This window comes from Melanostigma gelatinosum (assembly GCF_949748355.1).
Source record: "Melanostigma gelatinosum genome assembly, chromosome: 10".
NCBI lineage: Eukaryota > Metazoa > Chordata > Actinopteri > Perciformes > Zoarcidae > Melanostigma > Melanostigma gelatinosum.
The window spans coordinates 17,504,497-17,522,240 of NC_136643.1; the positions used below are offsets into that span (position 1 = coordinate 17,504,497).

General features: G+C 41.7%; 3 protein-coding genes across 4 annotated transcripts in view; all 3 read right to left on the minus strand.

Annotated features, from left to right (window-relative positions):
* Window positions 1-1,906: 1,906 nt before the first annotated feature.
* Window positions 1,907-5,409, minus strand: sumo3b (small ubiquitin like modifier 3b). Of its 2 annotated transcripts, XM_079277482.1 has the most exons (4): window positions 5,295-5,409; window positions 4,134-4,262; window positions 3,960-4,031; window positions 1,907-3,103 (listed from the first exon to the last, which is right to left on the minus strand). In XM_079277482.1, the coding sequence occupies exons 1-4, from the start codon at window positions 5,313-5,315 to the stop codon at window positions 3,038-3,040; spliced, it is 288 nt and encodes a 95-aa protein (XP_079133608.1). In that variant the 5' UTR covers window positions 5,316-5,409; the 3' UTR covers window positions 1,907-3,037. The 2 variants fall into 2 exon arrangements, with proteins under 2 accessions (XP_079133608.1, XP_079133607.1); XM_079277481.1 differs by having other exon boundaries at window positions 3,960-4,262.
* A 710-nt stretch (window positions 5,410-6,119) lies between these two features.
* Window positions 6,120-9,626, minus strand: pttg1ipb (PTTG1 interacting protein b). The gene is made up of 7 exons (XM_079277103.1): window positions 9,482-9,626; window positions 9,071-9,126; window positions 8,855-8,963; window positions 8,233-8,335; window positions 7,790-7,855; window positions 7,351-7,397; window positions 6,120-6,870 (listed from the first exon to the last, which is right to left on the minus strand). Exons 1-7 carry the CDS (start codon window positions 9,612-9,614, stop codon window positions 6,827-6,829), a joined length of 558 nt encoding a protein of 185 aa, XP_079133229.1. The 5' UTR covers window positions 9,615-9,626; the 3' UTR covers window positions 6,120-6,826.
* A 705-nt stretch (window positions 9,627-10,331) lies between these two features.
* Window positions 10,332-17,744, minus strand: part of myo10l3 (myosin X, like 3) — a gene marked incomplete at its 5' end in the record, with an annotated part of 48,156 nt that continues 40,743 nt past the window's right edge. Inside the window, 16 exons of the mRNA XM_079276385.1 lie at window positions 10,332-11,993; window positions 12,086-12,277; window positions 12,359-12,814; window positions 12,902-13,025; window positions 13,164-13,300; window positions 13,471-13,678; window positions 13,781-14,078; window positions 14,207-14,330; window positions 14,756-14,913; window positions 15,023-15,217; window positions 15,414-15,556; window positions 15,667-15,722; window positions 16,340-16,433; window positions 16,619-16,714; window positions 16,817-17,060; window positions 17,431-17,554. Of these exons, the coding sequence (XP_079132511.1) occupies window positions 11,889-11,993; window positions 12,086-12,277; window positions 12,359-12,814; window positions 12,902-13,025; window positions 13,164-13,300; window positions 13,471-13,678; window positions 13,781-14,078; window positions 14,207-14,330; window positions 14,756-14,913; window positions 15,023-15,217; window positions 15,414-15,556; window positions 15,667-15,722; window positions 16,340-16,433; window positions 16,619-16,714; window positions 16,817-17,060; window positions 17,431-17,554 (2,754 nt within the window). The 3' untranslated portion in view covers window positions 10,332-11,888. The remainder of the gene's footprint in view (window positions 11,994-12,085; window positions 12,278-12,358; window positions 12,815-12,901; window positions 13,026-13,163; window positions 13,301-13,470; window positions 13,679-13,780; window positions 14,079-14,206; window positions 14,331-14,755; window positions 14,914-15,022; window positions 15,218-15,413; window positions 15,557-15,666; window positions 15,723-16,339; window positions 16,434-16,618; window positions 16,715-16,816; window positions 17,061-17,430; window positions 17,555-17,744) is intronic.

The following is a 17,744-nucleotide window of genomic DNA, read 5'->3' on the forward strand; positions in this document are numbered from 1 at the left end:
AGGGTGGGGACCACATTACTATACGCACAAGAGGGTGACATCAGCATCCAGCGCTCTGGAGATGATCCAGAGGTTCTCCAGATGCACAGTGGTTTCATTCAGGCTGCTGGAGTGATTCAGCGAGGGAGGGCGTCACATCTGACGATGCTGGCTGGACACATTGAGGATGCGAAACACGGCTGACTGACCTCATACGATCATGATGTGTTCCGAGTTAAGCTGATTTGCTCTGTCTGAAGACCCCCCCTATTCTTCAATTATTATTCAATTCAAGAAAATGTACAAAGATCAAGTGATTAAATGGTATTAACTTAATGAGTATTGTTTATGTATTTGGAGCAGCTGCCCTGTAATGTAAGATGTTTCTCCTTACTTTCATCATGTGTATTACTTTGTTACAGATTACAGCCGAAGCATTGTGTTGAATGTGTACACGAAAGTGACAATACAATTATAACAAATAATGGGCAACTGATCATGAGATAAGGAAGAAACTGTGGAGCAGGCGGGCCTATGAACCCCCTATTGCTCCCCTACTCTGTGCACATGTACACTATTCCTATATGATGGATTGTTGGCTCCATGTTTGCTGTGTGGTAATCCCATTAAACACAAATTAATTAGTTTTTTTTCTCCACATTAGCCATCTTAAAGCAGGGCCCACATGAAGGCTCTTATCTTATCAGTTTAAAATGTGCTTCCGGGGCGGTGGGGGTCTGGGGGCCCGGCTGGTAATACGACTTGTGAAGGAGGGCCAAGTTTCATTCACCAGCATATATTTTATTAGTTCTCATACAATTCTGTCTTTCATGCACAGAAGTCTATATTCGTTATTCATATGAACATAATTCCTTTTTATTCAGAATACATGCGAGTGACTGTGTACTTGGACTCAATAATCCACCTATTATCTTGTGACAATAGTAAACAAACAATCCTCACTGTGTTGTGACAGCAGAGCCGTGCATGACATAAGACAGACTATGAATGAGCTTCAAAACAATAACGACAATACAAAGCTTCTCTCCATTATCTGCAGTGAAAAAACAATGGAGGACATGTGGTTCCTGACACAGCCGATGGTGACTCACAGCACCAACGAACAACAGCAATGCCCTGACGGTATCTTGAATGAGTTAACGTCTGAGTGCTTTTATATAACATGCATATTGTACGCAGACTCGTTCTTTTTTTAATGTATGGCTGGAGGGGGCACCTTCCAGCTGCAGCTCTGGGACGTCTGGGGGAAATATGAGAGACTCCAGATATATCCACAAGGAAATATAAAATGCAAAGAAGATGCCAGAAATAAAAGGCAGCACAATCAACCCACTGTGTGAGGAGGCTCACAGAGAGTTCATTTGGCTGCTCAGTTCAGTAACATCTGTAAAATGAAGTTCTCTTCAGCAAAAAGGACCGTGGAGTTATGGCCCTCACAAGGCTGGAGTGGAGCAACAAATGTGTCTTTGTTTTAATTTAAGGGCTGCAGACGTCAGCGATTCAAACAAGTAGAAATGCAGATCTAGCAGAGCAAGCAGTGATCCTGAGTCTTCAGAACAACAGCGCCCTCTGATGTATGTAAAGAGTATTGCCTCCTCTGGATCAAACTACTTTATTAACACAAACATTTTCGAGGCACACTTAACAAATCATATCGGGCTTGGTGAAATGAACCTGTTCCCGTTTCAAATCTAGAAACAATCACTCGTCAGTTTCCACGACAGCATTAATTAGGAGGGCAGAATTTATTTGCCCCTGTTACATGAATCAAACCATCATCCAGGAGTGTAGTCAGCCCTTTAACTACTGCATGTTAGAAGTGAATATTTCAAAATACTTGCCCTGTATCATGCTAAAAGATTCATCCTATAGCACACAAATGGAAGGTAATATAATGCAAGAGGCGGAGTATCAAACTATATTTATTGTATACAGTATAGGGACAACAAATAATGTACAAATCCCAGAACAAAAATGGGGAGGGGGGTGATCTGCCAATGTCACCCTGCAAAGCTAACAAATGAAGACACAAAAATGAAGGGCATTCTTATAAAACAAGATTTCTACTTACCAACACACAAGAGTCAAACAAACTAAGGATGTTTGGATAGATGTTGGACAAATGTATTCATTTTGGCAACACAACATTGACTCAATATATATTTATACACGGACTGAATTATATAACCGCAGATGGGACACTGGTTACGGTGAATTACTTTTATTCTGAAGTTCTGAAAAGGTGGAAACACATCAAGAGCACTGCTTTGCTCACAGTAACCCTTTACATCTACATATTATATATTAACCAATCCCTTTTTATAAAAGAACACTATTCATTAAGCTTTTTGGTCCAGAAACATGACTGTACTTTATTTACCAAAGAGTCGAGGGTGACAGCATTGAGGTACACCAGCCACATGGATCTTTCTCAGCACAAACAGTTCTTTCTTGGGCAGGGATACATCAAATCAATTTCAATGTTCCTTCAAAAAAAAAAAAAAAACACTACTAAAAGTGTATTACTTGAGAAAGTTGTCATTATGTCTTCCCCAACTACAGAGAGAAGCCACAGGCTGCCATCTAGCAGCTATCCTCCAAGTACATGAATTAAAAATAGTTGAGCCCACCGTGAATTTAAATGCTCAAACAATCTGGAAAACTTAAACAAAAAGAGGGGAAAAAATAATAATAATAGGATTTTGGCATGTAGTTCAGCTTATGGTTTATGAGACATGCAGGTGGTCATTTCAATGTCAAAAGAACGCAGTGTGTTATTTTATTTCTTCATTACAAGCCCTATCTGTCTGAGACGTGTCCCTGCCTTGGACAATTACAAATCATCCATTTATGTGAATAAAACGCTTTTTAAAAAATTACCCTGCATCTCAAAGTTAGGATTTGGCCCAAAATGAAAACCTTTTATGTTGTGAACAGCCTGACCAAGCACAGTGGGGGAGGGAGGGGGGGATTAAGAGAAAACAAATACAACATGAAAATAATGATGTGGATGTTCTCCCAAGAGTCCACATCCGACTTAAGAAGAGACTCCTCCCGTCTGTTGTTGAAATACGTCAATAGTGTCCTCATCCTCCATCTCCAGCTGAAATAAACAAAAGAAAAAAAAGAGATTATTCTACAGCAAATAGAGAATATTTATCCTCGTAAGTACAGCTGGGGATAGACTCCTAAATACCATTTGGTACTGAAAGCAATGTGTCCTGCGATAGTATTGAAAAGTACCATAAACTAGCATTACATGTCTAGATTAGCAATTCTCTGCTCCATCTATAAAGTTCCTGATTCATATCAATATTTTTAGACAAATGTATTTAGGTAATATTTTTGGATTGCTGCTTGTATTTTGACAAATTGTAACCATTGGGTTCATTTATCTTAATGAACCGGTGTTTATTAAAAAAATAACATGTTCATGCTCACAGTGAGGTATTGAAGGAAATGATTGCTTCAGTTTCAGTACGAGAACTCTGGTATCATACTGGTAACATCTTGGGCAAATATATATCCGACCCTAAATTAACAACTATCTTTACACTGGGTTCTTAATTTAACCTTGTTCCAATGAATATGACACCCATCTCATGATCTTAAAAAGTATTTTTGTTGCCAGCTACATGCACTTTTTTTACACTGATTAAACAGGTGTGAGCATTCATGCAGCTTTGCAGAAACTATTCTGGAAAGTATAAATGTATACTCTACTAACCAGAACCCTTTCCATTATTTCCCATTAAATGTATGTCTTGTTACACATCTACTCTACCCCACAGATCAAGAGTAGTAAACTTCACCAATTTGGACAGTGTACAAAAGGTCAATGACATGACGCACACTAGTGTTCTGATGCATTACCCAATTGTGCCTCGAAATAAATTTAAAACTTGAGTGACCTGAGAACAGTTTGCCCTTTTGAGGATTTATGAAGAGCTTTCACCAACCTGTGCAGGTGTGTCCGTTTCATTAATTGGCTGTCCATCAAACCTAAACCGTATCTGACGAATTGACAATCCCTGTAAAAGACACAACAGACAGCAATAAGAGCTCAATAAAACAGTTCTATTGTTATCCCGGGAAAATGCACATTTGTGTTTCAGTCTTTCAGAATGACTTGCCTGTCTTTCGCAGTATGCTTTCATTAGTTTGCTGAGTGGAGTGTGCCTTTTGATTTTGAACTGTACGACTGACCCGTCCTGACCAGCTACCTTGAGGTTAATGTGGTCGTTCTCCGTCTTCACTCCCTCCTGCAACGAAAAACACACTCATCAGTGGAAGCAACATACCTGATGTTATGAGAACGTTATGATAAAATAAAAACAAAAAAGGTGGATTGCAGCAAGTACGACACAGTGCATGGTGTCACAAATTAACAGTATGTTGAACAAGTCAGGTGGCTGAGCGATGAGAGGTGCAGGTTATAGTCGGCTCCTTCCTGACAGGCCTGGTCCCAAATGACTCCCATATGCTGATTATGTTATTGGGGGGGGGGTTCAACATTTAAACTACAACTAGTCAGTCCTGCTGTTTACACAATCTCACTCACCTACACATCTAAGATGAGTGTATTGTATTAGATATGTTATTCAGAAAAGATAGAGCTCATTCGGGAAGAAAGCTCTGCTTCCTCATTACGCTCTCAACATCTGCCATCACAACAAGCTACCACACATCAGGCCATCAGTTAATCTGACCCGAGTTGATCTGGAACACCGGTTCCCGGTGGAATGACGTTCGTCTACAACAAACAAGCTAACTTAACTAGCCGGCTAACTTCAGTTAGCTGCAGTTACATTTAACAAGACACGAGTGGTCTGTGGGGGCAGGCGCCGCCATCCAAAACACTGCACTCACACTCATTTCGGTTCTCCATTTGGTTAGCATAGCAAGCTAGTCCGTGTTCAAACTGGCGCAGAAAGCCACAATGGCGCAAATGAATGGAAAAAACGCAAATCGTGCATTTCATTGAAAATCGCTGATGCCGACGTTAGCAGACATAGTAATTTAAAAGTGAACATATGAGTAACTAGCAGTAGCCGATGTTTGTATTAGTGGGACTCTGTAAACACAATACGGAGCGTCTAAAGCCAAAATATCCGCAAATTGGTCAACCTTTGTTTTCTCCGTCGACCCGCTCAAAATGCGGTAACTGTAGCTTGGAAGCACGGCTAGCTTAGCAGAACGTGCTTGCTAATGTTAACTTGCAACTAGCATCATTAGCAACTAACGGCAAACATGGTCAAACTATTGCTTCGAATAAACTCAGTAACGTTACCGACCTTTGGCTTTTCTTCAGACATTGTGCTATTTTCCCGGGGAATTTATTAATAACGCAGAGCGACAGACTGTTTGCGGGTTATCGGTTCCTCCGGCGTTTCGCTTGGACCAGGAGCGCGCACAGAAATTTAAAATACAATTCGACGAAATGGGTCACGTGCTCCACCTTTTCTTCGGGGCCGCGGATACGTGAGCGCGCAAGCTAATATGCGCACTCCCGCGACATAGGTAAAACAAAAGGGCCGTTTTTGCAAGGCCAGGCTTTAGTACAGGCCACGGTCTGTCGAAAGCATTAAACAGAACCTGCAGTGGGAGTCAGAAACAACGACAAAACCAACCAGGATTAAAATAAAATAAGAAAATTATCTCAGGATATTTAACATTTCTTAGTCATGGGATGAAATGTAGGATTTTACATGGTCACAACTAGTCCCTCACAGTATTCATAACTTGTAGACATGCCCCAAAAATAAAAACATTTCTGGATTTGGTTCAGTATGGATCTCACTTGTAGTCTTCAGGATACTGTATTATCTGTTTTTCTGAAATCTTTGAAGGGAAAATTATACTCAGGCACTGCAACATGCATTGAGTTTTTTTCTGAAAGGTGATAGATCTAGGAGGGTGAGATGGAAGCACACAGATAACATTGATTCCAACATGGGAATTATTTTTCCATACTTTCTCTCAGTTCTGAATAGCTTTTTTTTTGCCATTTCTTGTTTCTGTATTTGGGTATTGGGGGATTGGGGCTTGAGGTAAATGGGGAAATTGTGAATTTGGAAATTGATTAAGAATTAAAGTCACAAGTTATTCATTTTATTTTGAAATGGTCACAATTTGTTTCTCACAAAAGCTGCACAAAAATCAAATCCCTCAGACGTAGTTACATTTTGTTTATCCAGGAAAGTTCAGGACTATTCTGATCCTGATATTCACAGATAAAAAAGCAATAAGCGTAAAATGAGTTACATGTGACAAATTAACTTTTTATATAAAAATAAATGTTGTACTTGAGAAATGAATGGCGATCGGTAAAATAGTGTGTATTACTGATGTAGTATGACAACGACACTGCTGGTTATAAAATAAGCACCGCAAACTCTGATCAACTCTTGAGTTATAGAAATCTAACAATAGTGCATGTTATGCAAAATGACACAGGAATGTTTGCATATCATGGTGGACAATAGGTTTTGACAGATTTACCCTTACATCTAAGTTTATTGTGTGGACAGAAAAACAAGTCAACTGAACACATTCTCCTATAATCATTTATATCTAATTAAGGTATAAGAAATATGAATCTGGTAAAACAACGTGTATACAATATGAAACATGAGGTGAATTGACTGTGTTTGAAATATAGTGCACACTAAATCATTTCAAAACATCTTTGTGTTTTTTTTGCAGACACAGAAACCAAATCAGATAATCACAGTTTCTTATATGCTACATATGTATCTCAATGTTAACTGGCATCAATAAAATCAAATTAAGGGATTTGCATATGGAATCACCGCTGAAACACTTCTCAATGATCGTTCATACGGGCGTATGGATTATCCTTTGCCATACCTGTAAAAAACAATGGAGAACAAATCTTATAACCCATTGCATGGCATATTACTGGATTAGAAATACAACACATCCGGAGTAGTTAGCAAGTGTTTGCTGGTTGCATACAATTTGAATTGTGGGTTAAAAGCAAGTAAATCACTGTATTTCTAAAATCCTTGTCTTCCACAAATCGAAGTAAAAAGTGTTAGAATTGAATTAGTGTATCAGCTTTGTACAGTGTCGTTTGTATCCAGTAGATGGCGCTACTTGATCAAAATTGTGGTTCATATTTTGACTCTCTCTTGTTTTATGAAGACTTTTCTTACGTTGTTCCTAGTTTCCTCAGCTCAGGTTCTATTGTCTGTATCTTGTGTTATCTATCTTATCGTTCCCACACCCCGTTATGCATTCATTTTGAAACTCTTTTAGCACTGTGCATGTATCTAACCCTAAGCACGTCTGATACTCCAGCATTTACATTTAAGACATTAGTCTCACCATATTTCTGCCTGATCTCATCGTGTCTCAGCTGCATTTCTGTACTCCTGTAAGGGACGACACAAAAGACTAATTGTTGGACAACAGAGAACACTGGACACACTCACGCCTACAGTGTTTGAATCCTCACAACACAAAGTACTCCTGTAATAAGCTGATGGTAAATACCACAAAACCTATTTATTCGTTTTACATATCTGCCACTTAAAAATACACAACAACATAAAATTACATTTTGCCTCTTTTATCTTGAACATTTATTCATCCACATGCTGACGTGGATAGTCTACAATATGTGCTTTATGAGACTCCCTCTTATGTTATTTTATGGTTATTGTTATAATAGAAACAAATATGGGTTTGTAGTTTGTTTATCTGAATAATATATATCATCATATTTGTTAATTTTGTAGATCCCCTCCTCAACAGTTACACTTACTTCGCCTTCTGACGACTCTTCCTCGCACGGGTTTGTCGCTCCACTTTTGCGTCTTCTTTCTTGTTCCTAGAATAAACAGTTATAGTGTTATTCATCACAGTTGTGTTTTTGTAGATAAAATCTTACATTGCAATATAAATGACAATAGAGAGACCAGAAGTCTGATGTGATTTTCTTTTCGCCTCATACAACACAAGTAAGTCAGGTAATCAGTCTCATAGTCTAACAATATTATATATATACAAGTTTTTAAAAGAGGCTAGACCACGGCTAAATAGAAAGATCAATGTTATTATTTTCAGAGCTAAACTGCAGTTACACATTCTGGCAGGCTTTTGGAGACGGCGGTATCAGCCCGGCCTCGCACAAAAACGACTCATTGTGTTCCCCGTCCTCCTCCTTCCATGTTAAACCAGATTTCCCAGCCAACACTCAATGCTCACCCATTTCTTCCACACTTGCAGCAGCAGCAGCAGCAAACAAGAAGGCCAATGACGATGATGCCACCGAGCACTGACATGGTGATGATCAAAATCTGGAAGTTTACTGGAAATCAAAGGCAGACACGGAGAGAAAAAAGAGCATTGCATCATATTATGAATCATAATGAATAGACACTACTGCCCCTTTTTTAACAATTGGTAGTCCGGGTCTTAGTAGACCAAAAAAAAACATAATTAGTCATTCAGTCATTTAAGTCAATTAACTGACTAGTCAGACACGACTAGTCAATTAATTGACATTACATGATTTTTAATAAACTAAGGATGTTCTGGGATTAATTTCCTTATTAATTATTCTGCTGATAATTGTTTCTATCGATTAAACAGTTGTTCAACTTCTAAAATGTCAGTAAATAGTTCATAATATTTCCTAAATCACAAGTGCAGGTCTTCAAATAGGTTTTTGGATATTCACTTTACTTTCAAGTAAGAAAGAAGAAAGCAGCAAATCATCACTAATTAAAGGCTGTAACGAGAGAATGTTTGGGCAAAAATGACTCAAACAATGAAATATTTGTCATTCAATTTTGCAGGATATACCCAGATGTGTAGTCAGTCTTACCCAAACACAACCCCCATCGTGCATCACTCAATGAACACACACTGCTGGGGGGCAGGATGTTCCTCACTGGATAGTCGATGCATTGTTTGGTTGATGAGCACCACAAACACTGCAACAAAAACACTGGGCTTAGTATTGTTATTCATAGTAATACACCACTACCAAAGCCGAAACCCGTTACAGTATTTGTATTTGGCTGGAGTTCATGAGACTCACTATCACATTCTGCAGGCATTCAGCACAACTGGTGTTGGATCTCGAGGCACAATGAGCTGAAACAGAGATACAACACAGTGTGTTATATTGTTTTATGGCATTCTGGCCCTCTTTTTACTTTGTAGGTTCAAGCTGGCCTTACAGGAAATGAAATTTTAACAGAGGTTTAACTTTATGCCCACAGTGACAAATCATAAACAGAGTTTACAGTTATTAAGACACAAAGAAAATAAGATAAAGTTTGCTCGCGAACCATTACCATGAATTGAGATGATTATCTTTGCCTCCTCTGGTTAGTGGAAATACACTTTTTTCTGCAGTCATGTGACCACCTCCTGACCCAACTCGAGTAATACAAAACAAAGCACAATGGCTAAAAGCTGGAGAAGAAACACACACACACACACTTACTCGGAGCTGGAGAAGGAGTCGGTGCCTGCGCCTCTGTGGTCAAAAACACTCCGTAGAAAATCAAGACAAAGGCAAAGGATGAAGCTCGGTAAACTGCGGACATTGTGAGACGAGTGCAAACCACCGACAGCATGGAAGTAACTGACCAAACTAACGTGTCCGAGGAGTCAGACTGGAGGGTGGACCTCCTCGAGGGCTGACGTCACGCGCTCCTGACGCTGGTTCATGAGACATCTTAACATCTACATGTTCAATGTAGGCGAGAGAGTGTTCGTTCCGTCATGTTGTATTTATAAAACAAACAAACAAAAACTGTCCAAAGAAACAATAACAACACGTTTTGGGTTGCCAGGTTGTGAAAAATATCGGGCAGTTTCTCCTCTTTCAGCACGACACATTGCTTTGTCACACGATTCCAGACAAGTGGTCGTAAAAGTCCTTTATTGGTGGCTTAATCTCATGTGTCGTTTTAGAGAACTAACTCTGAAATAGAGAAACCTTACCTTTTATGAATGGCCCCTTTTAACATTTTTGACAGCAGAATTGATGGCGGATTGGAAAAGTACATCCATTACCATTTAAATATAATTTGCTACAATTTGTAACTGATCCATAAAACATCAGTGAATAATTTATTAACATTATAAAGTTGTAAAAATAAAAAAAACGTTGTTGAAGGTGCCTGTTCAAGAAAAGTATTTACCTGGAAGTGTTTCCTTTCTTCACAATTAATCCAAATTATTTTAGTTCACAATAAATAAAAAAACAAGATATTCAATATCCATATCTTGTCAGACATGACAATGAGACAGTAATAACAGCATTTTGAAATACAATAATTTATTAGAGCATCTTTAAATTCTGATATAAAACATTTTCTGATTTTTCTTCCTCAAAACAATCAGAAATACAGTCATCGTCAATGGCTGGATCAATCTCTGGTGTGGCCGCCGGCAGCTGACCAGATGGCCTTCGTGTGTACGATTGGAGAGCGATGGAAGACAGTGATGTGAAGTGCGGTAAATACTAAGCTCAATACGTTTTGGACCATAACATGAACTATACTGTAAGTCAACTGGCATAGGCATCCTTTGTGTTCATTTACATTGGAAGAGAGAAATATCCTTTCCTATGGCGAGGGCAACACACTTCGGCTATTTTATGTTGACAGAAGCTCAGAAACAGGGCACAAAATGGAGAAAAATCATAAGTAAGTTATGAACAACTTGTCTGAATCTACATTTCGGTGTCCAAGAATGCACAAATAGAAAAATCTAAAGTATTAGGACAACTGCGACAACACATTTCCAGCACTCTGTTCACCTCTGCTTGTTCTCCCAATCCATCGACACTGCCATAAATAAATACCCCACCCTTACAAGGCCTATGACATCACTGAGAAAAACACAGTAAAACTGTCTTTAGACACCGACGCACTCAACAAGCACTATCCTGCTTGTTTCTACAAACACAACCTTGGACGTCAGTACACAATAAGACAGCTCAACAAAAAGTACTTGTTCTAGTAGAGAAGTATATTTTGGTCGGATTGATTTTTAGTAATCGTGCATTTTGAGAAAATACTCGACTGCAGTGGTTATAGACGATGCATCTCCACTGATGCAGTGGTTATTCATGATGAATTTTCTTTTTTAAAAGATAGAGACGTGCTTTTGTAGTAAATGCACCAGTGGAAGCCATACCTACCACTGACCACTATACTCAACACCCCAAAATTGATATTCCATTCCTGAAAGGCCGCATATACACTGAATCTTTTAGTCCAGAATAGCTCAAATAAAATCTTAAATAAGGCAAGATGAGGGATATCTCCCTGGGACAGTTGCAGTTTCTGACACATAAACCTGAGGGGATCTCCATTAAGGAGAACATTCATTATAATGGGGCGCAACATCTGCAGGAAAAACACTTGAAAAAAGGTGACAACTCAGTCAAGTTGCCACTGTAACACATTCTAGTTTGGATGCATGTTTAAAGAAAATCTACACTTTTGGAAATTAAAAAGTCTTAATTCAGATGTTGAATAAATGTCTGTTTTGAAATTTGAGACAGTAAAAGGATATTTAGCAAAATGCCTGAAATACATTTCATGTAAGATGTGACATATGAGCAGTGTAACTAATGAGGCTGCATGGAGGGCAGCAACACTTGGACTGTAAAGCTTAAAATGGTGCAGATGCTTTAATGTTCCCACTTCTGTCACAAGCAGTAGTTCCTTTTTTTGTGTGTCTTTATTGAAAGGAATCTTTCTGGATGGAGTTTGTCTGCGTTGCTAAGTAGCCAGTCAAAAAGCTCTGAAACACAACCTCTGCGGAGGTTCTTTGTTCCTCTTGCCATCTCTACATCTTCTACCGTAGCGGAGTTCATGTCGAGTCCCGTCGGTGAATCACCGGATCCAGTTGGTTCCATAACTGGACACGGACTTCACGCTGCAGCGCTTCTTCACAATCATGTTGATGTAGGCTTTCATAATCTTTGTGATCTCTCCAACCTGGCAATGTCCAGATGAAACACACAGTCAGCAGACATCCCGTTTCCTCTTACAAACAAACAGACTGACATCTACGGAAGAAGTTGACGCACCTGTGGTGTTTCAAAGAGCATCTCTCTCTCATCCACAGTGATCTTGTAGGTGCAGGGCTGTGGAGCGCCAAAGAAAATGATGTGCTCATATGGGAAGGTCTCCAGAGGCTTGGGCTCTCCTCTCTTGTAGACCGACACATTTTCAGCGCTCACACTCAACCAGAGATCATGAGGGAAGCCTCCTTCTTTGCACTAGAAAGCCACAAACACAGGGAGGTATAAACATCATCCAGTGTGTGCAGTGGCGTCGCAACTAGGGACACGTAAGCTTACCTCGACGTCAAACAGCGTGGATCCATATGCAGGCCACTCCTTGATGATGGTCATGTACCCGATCATGGCCTGGTGCTGGTCCAGACCACTGAGGCGGGACCATTTCTCCACGATGCTGGCCCTGGTGGCAGACATCTCCTCCTTTATCCACATCTCCAACATCTGCTCCTCCTCCATGCGCTGCTTCTTCATTGAGCCCGTCTTCAACCCCCGTCGCAGGGTCCCGTCCAGGAAGCTAGTCCTTCGGCGCTCCAGAGTTTGGCCTGACCCCGAGGCGCCGCCCACCTTGGTGAACTGGAGGATGCGGCTGCGCAGACGTCCCACGGGGTAGACGTTATCCAGGCTCCAGGTGACCTTCGCTTTGTCGCCAAACAGAAACTGCAGGCGCAGAGCGGCCAGGTGCTGCAGGGTCTCCTCGCGGGAAGGGAAGTGGCCCCGGGTCAGACTCTCATGGGCCTGGAGGAACAGCACAAGAGTTATCTTCATGAGCACCATTGTGATTGAAAATAGTCAATGAAGTGCGACAGGATGAGTAAAACACACCTGCTCAAACATAAACGCAAACTCCACTCCCTCTTTCGGCATGCTCTCCACATCCAGGAAGCAGTAGAGTTTAAAATAGAGTTTCCACTGGCCTTCATCCTCAGCTTCCTCACTGCCAGCAAGTCTGGTGGGAAAAGCCACAAATGTGTCACTTACATATCGACTTTGGTCCTTTCTTATCAACGGGTGTTAGGTGTCCTATGTTTTTATAGTAACAATATCAAATATAATACGTAATGAAGAGTAATCACGGGTAACATACCTCTCAAATTTAGCCAAAACATCAGCCACAAGAACCCTGCTTTCTACTGCTCTGTCTATAGTGTTGTTGTGTTCAAAGAGTGCAAACATGTTCCTGCTGTCCTCCATAGCCAGACCTCGGATCAGCTTCTCCACCACCTGGACAGAGCAACAATCACAACACTTAGTGTGTATTAGCACAGCGCCTCCTCTTGCCTCGTTATAAACCAAAACATCTGTGTCAGCGTTTGTGTAAAGTAATCACAGCGATATCTTGCAGAGGGATGTTTTAAAAACTGCTTGTGTTGCAGTGACGACGGCTCTCTTACCTCTCCGGCGGTGGTGTGCGAGTTAATGGTGATCTTGCAGGAGCCTCCTCCGTGGCAGTACACTGTGGTGGTCATTTCCTGCCTGGTAAGCAGTGCCATGATTTCCTCTTGAGAGGGAACAAACTCCCTGTTCTTGGTCTTCTTCAGAGACTCACCGATGAAGTGGGCGAACATTTCGATCTCTGTACCGGGAAACAGCTCCTTAATCCTGAAAACACACAAAGACAGTAAAGTAGAAGTTCCGACCCGTTGTAATCTCCGACCATGGGCTCGTTTTGAATCACGGCACGTGGCCAGAAATAGACGGCACCTTTTGAGGTGAAACTTGAGGTAGCGTAGGATGCCTCGGCTGGGCAGGAAGGTGCAGCACATACAGGTCAGGAGATGCCAGTGGGCGCGATTGGCGGGACTGTTTGGGTGCGGGACGTGATTGGTTTGTTTGATCAGCTGACAGTAAACCTCATCTCTTAATGGCTTCAAGTCTTGACAGGTCTGTAGGATTCCCTGGATGATCGGGACAGGGTCTGACACAGCCTCCATCTCCTGCAGCGAGTTGAAAATCTTCACCGCTTCATCCTGCAGGCTGGTGTAACCCTTTTCCTTTTGCACTGGGACAGATAGACAGAGAGGGTATAAGTCCAGCCCACCCAGTTAAAGCATTTCTTTAACTAAATGAACATATTTTCTTTACTTTATACCGAGTATTAATTCAATTTCAACAGACCACTTCACTCACAGAGTACGCTGACGTCTCCATAGGGCAGAGGTAGAAGAGGGGAGTGCAAAGGATGCTGGGTATATCTCAAGATGGGGTTCCTCCAGTATGTCTGCTCCACAGCCTCCACGTTCAAACTGCTCTCCTGGACAGACAGAAAACGGGATCAGCGATCCTAAAGTAAAGATGTCACGACTTATCTTGACAACAAAGTAAAGCAGCGTTAAAAATAACACAGTAGCAATATCAGTGATGGATATGAATATTGCAGTAACGCTAGGAAACAGCTATTTGTGAGGAACAAAAAGGTAAAAATACTTAAAGATCACAGCACACACTCAGTGAGTACAAGTACCTCACTTTACTACAGTGTGTGTCCCTGCCAAAGGTTTGCATGACTGAAAAGAATTGGAGTTCAAATAACATCAATGTGTTAATGACATCGCATGCAATTTTTTTGTAAATTATTATAAGCACATCTTTAGTGTGGCACGTAAAAACCTCATGGTCAGACATTGCACACAGACAAGCAGTTATTAGCATTACAAGGAGAAACAAATGATTTCATACCTTGATGTCCCTGATGAGTTGCTGTGTCGGCGTTTCAATGGGAACCTTGCTGTCTATTGCTCCCTGTATGGCATTCGCCCACCGCATGGCTTCATTCAGCATTTTGGTGTAAAGACGGTAAGAGTGTTTACGGCCATAGACGATTATATTCCAGTAACCTGGGTGAACAAGACAGACGGTAAGTAGAGGCTAAACAACTCCCTGGTGGAGCTGAAGACGTTTGAACAAATCAGAAACGACTGAGAGTAACGTTGACCCTCAACTAACCAGTGTCCTTGAAGACCTTCTCGTCTGGCTGCACCACAGAGCAGAGACTGTTGAGGACCAGAGTTCCGAGTTTGGAGGCGGTGCGCTCCGACGACTTGTAGTAGTCCAGAGAGTTGGTGGTGAGAACAAACCAGCGCTTCTTCAGCTTGAGAGAAGTGCTTTTGGCTCCTGACTTCATCTCTTTATGTAGCCAGCCTGAGGGAGGATAATTAGGGAAAAATATAAATGACTGTTCATCCTTTTGAATATTTCCTTCTCTCAAACGAATTACTTTTCTTCTGCGCAGAACCTCATCAGCCATTAATGGAGCTAACCAGAACTTAAGTACATGAATGAACTCCTAAATCATAAACATACCAGAGAGTGTGTGTGTGTGTCTCAACTGACTGACCTCTGACTAAGAACTCCTGTCCGTCAACCCTGAGGTCTCCCTTGGATTTCTGCAGCAGGCCGATCCAGTGGTGCATCTCCTCCGGTGTGTTTGAGTTGCAGTGGATCACCCGGTTGGCCGTGATGATCACAAACGAGTTCGGTCTGAAGGAACGGAAACGCATAGAGCACACGCGTGTCGTTACACCGATGCATGTCGTACTACTTCGATTGCAGTTTGAATCTATCTTTGAGGTTTGTTAGCCGTTCCTCACCTGTCGGGGTTGTCTGATGCACAAACAGAATCAATCAAGCCCACATCTAGTGTGCCCTGGACAGAGAGAAGAGGGGAGGGTGGAAATATTGAAATGTTAGTAGCTGGCTGGATTTTCTTCAAGGTGAGTTGAAGGCAACACGCAAACCGCTTGACGACCAGGAAACGTAATCTTCTGCTGTACATCATTCCCCTTCTCTCTCTCCTGTCATCTCACTAATACACTTCAAAATAACACTTCTTGCTGTAAAGTAGAGATTACTTCTACTGTATAATACTGTACAATTGAGAGTCGGGTGAGACAGTGAAGAGGTTCCAAGGGGAGTTTGGTTTATTGGGAGTAAATGCCAACTTCAGTCTGAAAAACAGTCTGCAACTTCTTTCTATGACGTTTGTCTTGCATGTTTGTCTTTCCATCATTTTGTTAAATTACATTTCTAGCTCGTTGGATTTCATGAATCTGCAAATGCCATTAACTCCACTGCGATCTTTCAACGTCCATAAGGATGACACACCCCACTGTGTGTATTCTGCTTCTTCAGCTTAAATGACGAAGTGACCCACATCTGAACCGCCATACTGAAGCTCATTCAGTTACGCGCTTCATCTTTACTGCTGACAAACTGGGAGTCGAGGCTGGGGCCCAGGCAGCGGAGCGGTAAAACAGCACTCACCACTGCATTCTTCGGGTTGGCCTGTTCGTGGTGCATCTCCATGAGTTGCTCCGAGCTGGCGCTGTGGACCCGACTCAGCACATTGAACCAACCACTGGATGGGGTCAGAGGGAGTTCAGAAAGTGAAAGTCAGCAAGCATATAATTGAAAATTACACCGTGAGCTTCCACTGGCAACCACAAGGGGGAACTTTATTTCCACACATCACTTTTACAGACAGTACCGACAACACAGCAACATCTAGTCAATGAGTTCTATGCTACTGTGGATATAATGTACCTGGCATCTTCTGGAGACTCTGCATAGATGTGGTACGTCCTCTCCTCAGTCACAACATTCAGGGCGTTTTCCTTCTCATGATTGTCCACTATCTCCCTACAGACAGAGTAGAACAAAACTTAGTGAACCGCAGACTTTACCGTCTCTTTTGAGCAATAATTAAGACCCTCGAATACCCCAATGAGAACAGGGTCTTACTTGGCTGTGCGGATATCGATGGTTCCTTTCAGCTTCTCTTCGCTGTCGCTCTCAAAGTACATGAGCTTCGACTCCCGCAAAACAAACCAGCGCATCTTCCAGTTGCGCCGAGACAAAGTGGACATTCCTCCTCCTTTCTTGTAAAGCCAACCGGATTTGAGGGAGTCCTGCTTGGCCCGAAACCACATGAAGGTCTCGTCCTTCAGGACACACCAGCGGCGACGCCACGGGATCATCAGACCACCTGAAAGAGGGAAAAGGTGCGGAGAGCAGAGGGAGACAGAAACTAATGTATCATGTGGAATCTCAGTATGATGGGAGTAGTAATAACAGACACATTAAACACCGTAAAACCGCTTTAACACCTCCCAGCAACACCCATACACACAGATATTCACACACACATGCATGCATCCTCTGGCAACGAAACACACAATCGTGCAAAACAACAACAAACTACATTTAACAAAATAAATACAGTATATGCAGACAATGTCAGCAGCAGAACATAAATAAAGACAGCAAACAAGCAAGAAACGACGAGACGAGCTGCGTTCAGCTGTGCAGAAGTCGTCCGCCTGCCTGCTGGCCGGTGGTTTGGTGAAGCTACTCACTCTTCATGTAGAGGTAGCCGTGGAAGTATGGCGGCCCACTGCCGTTCAGCATATTCACTCTCCCGTTGGAGACTTCCTCGTCCGTGTCCACGTAGCCGTCGTTGTCCTCATCGCTGTCAATGAACTGAAACACAAAACGCCAACATTTAGGACGTTAGCGGTCCTCCATGAGGATACCATGTCCTTCACAAGCAATTTATATAAATTGCAGTTCATATAACCTGCACATTAGTGAGGGGATTTCAAGAAAGAGCCGGTTGTTTTTTTGTTTTTCTGAAAATCACAAGAAGTTTTTAGTTTCACGACGTAAATCT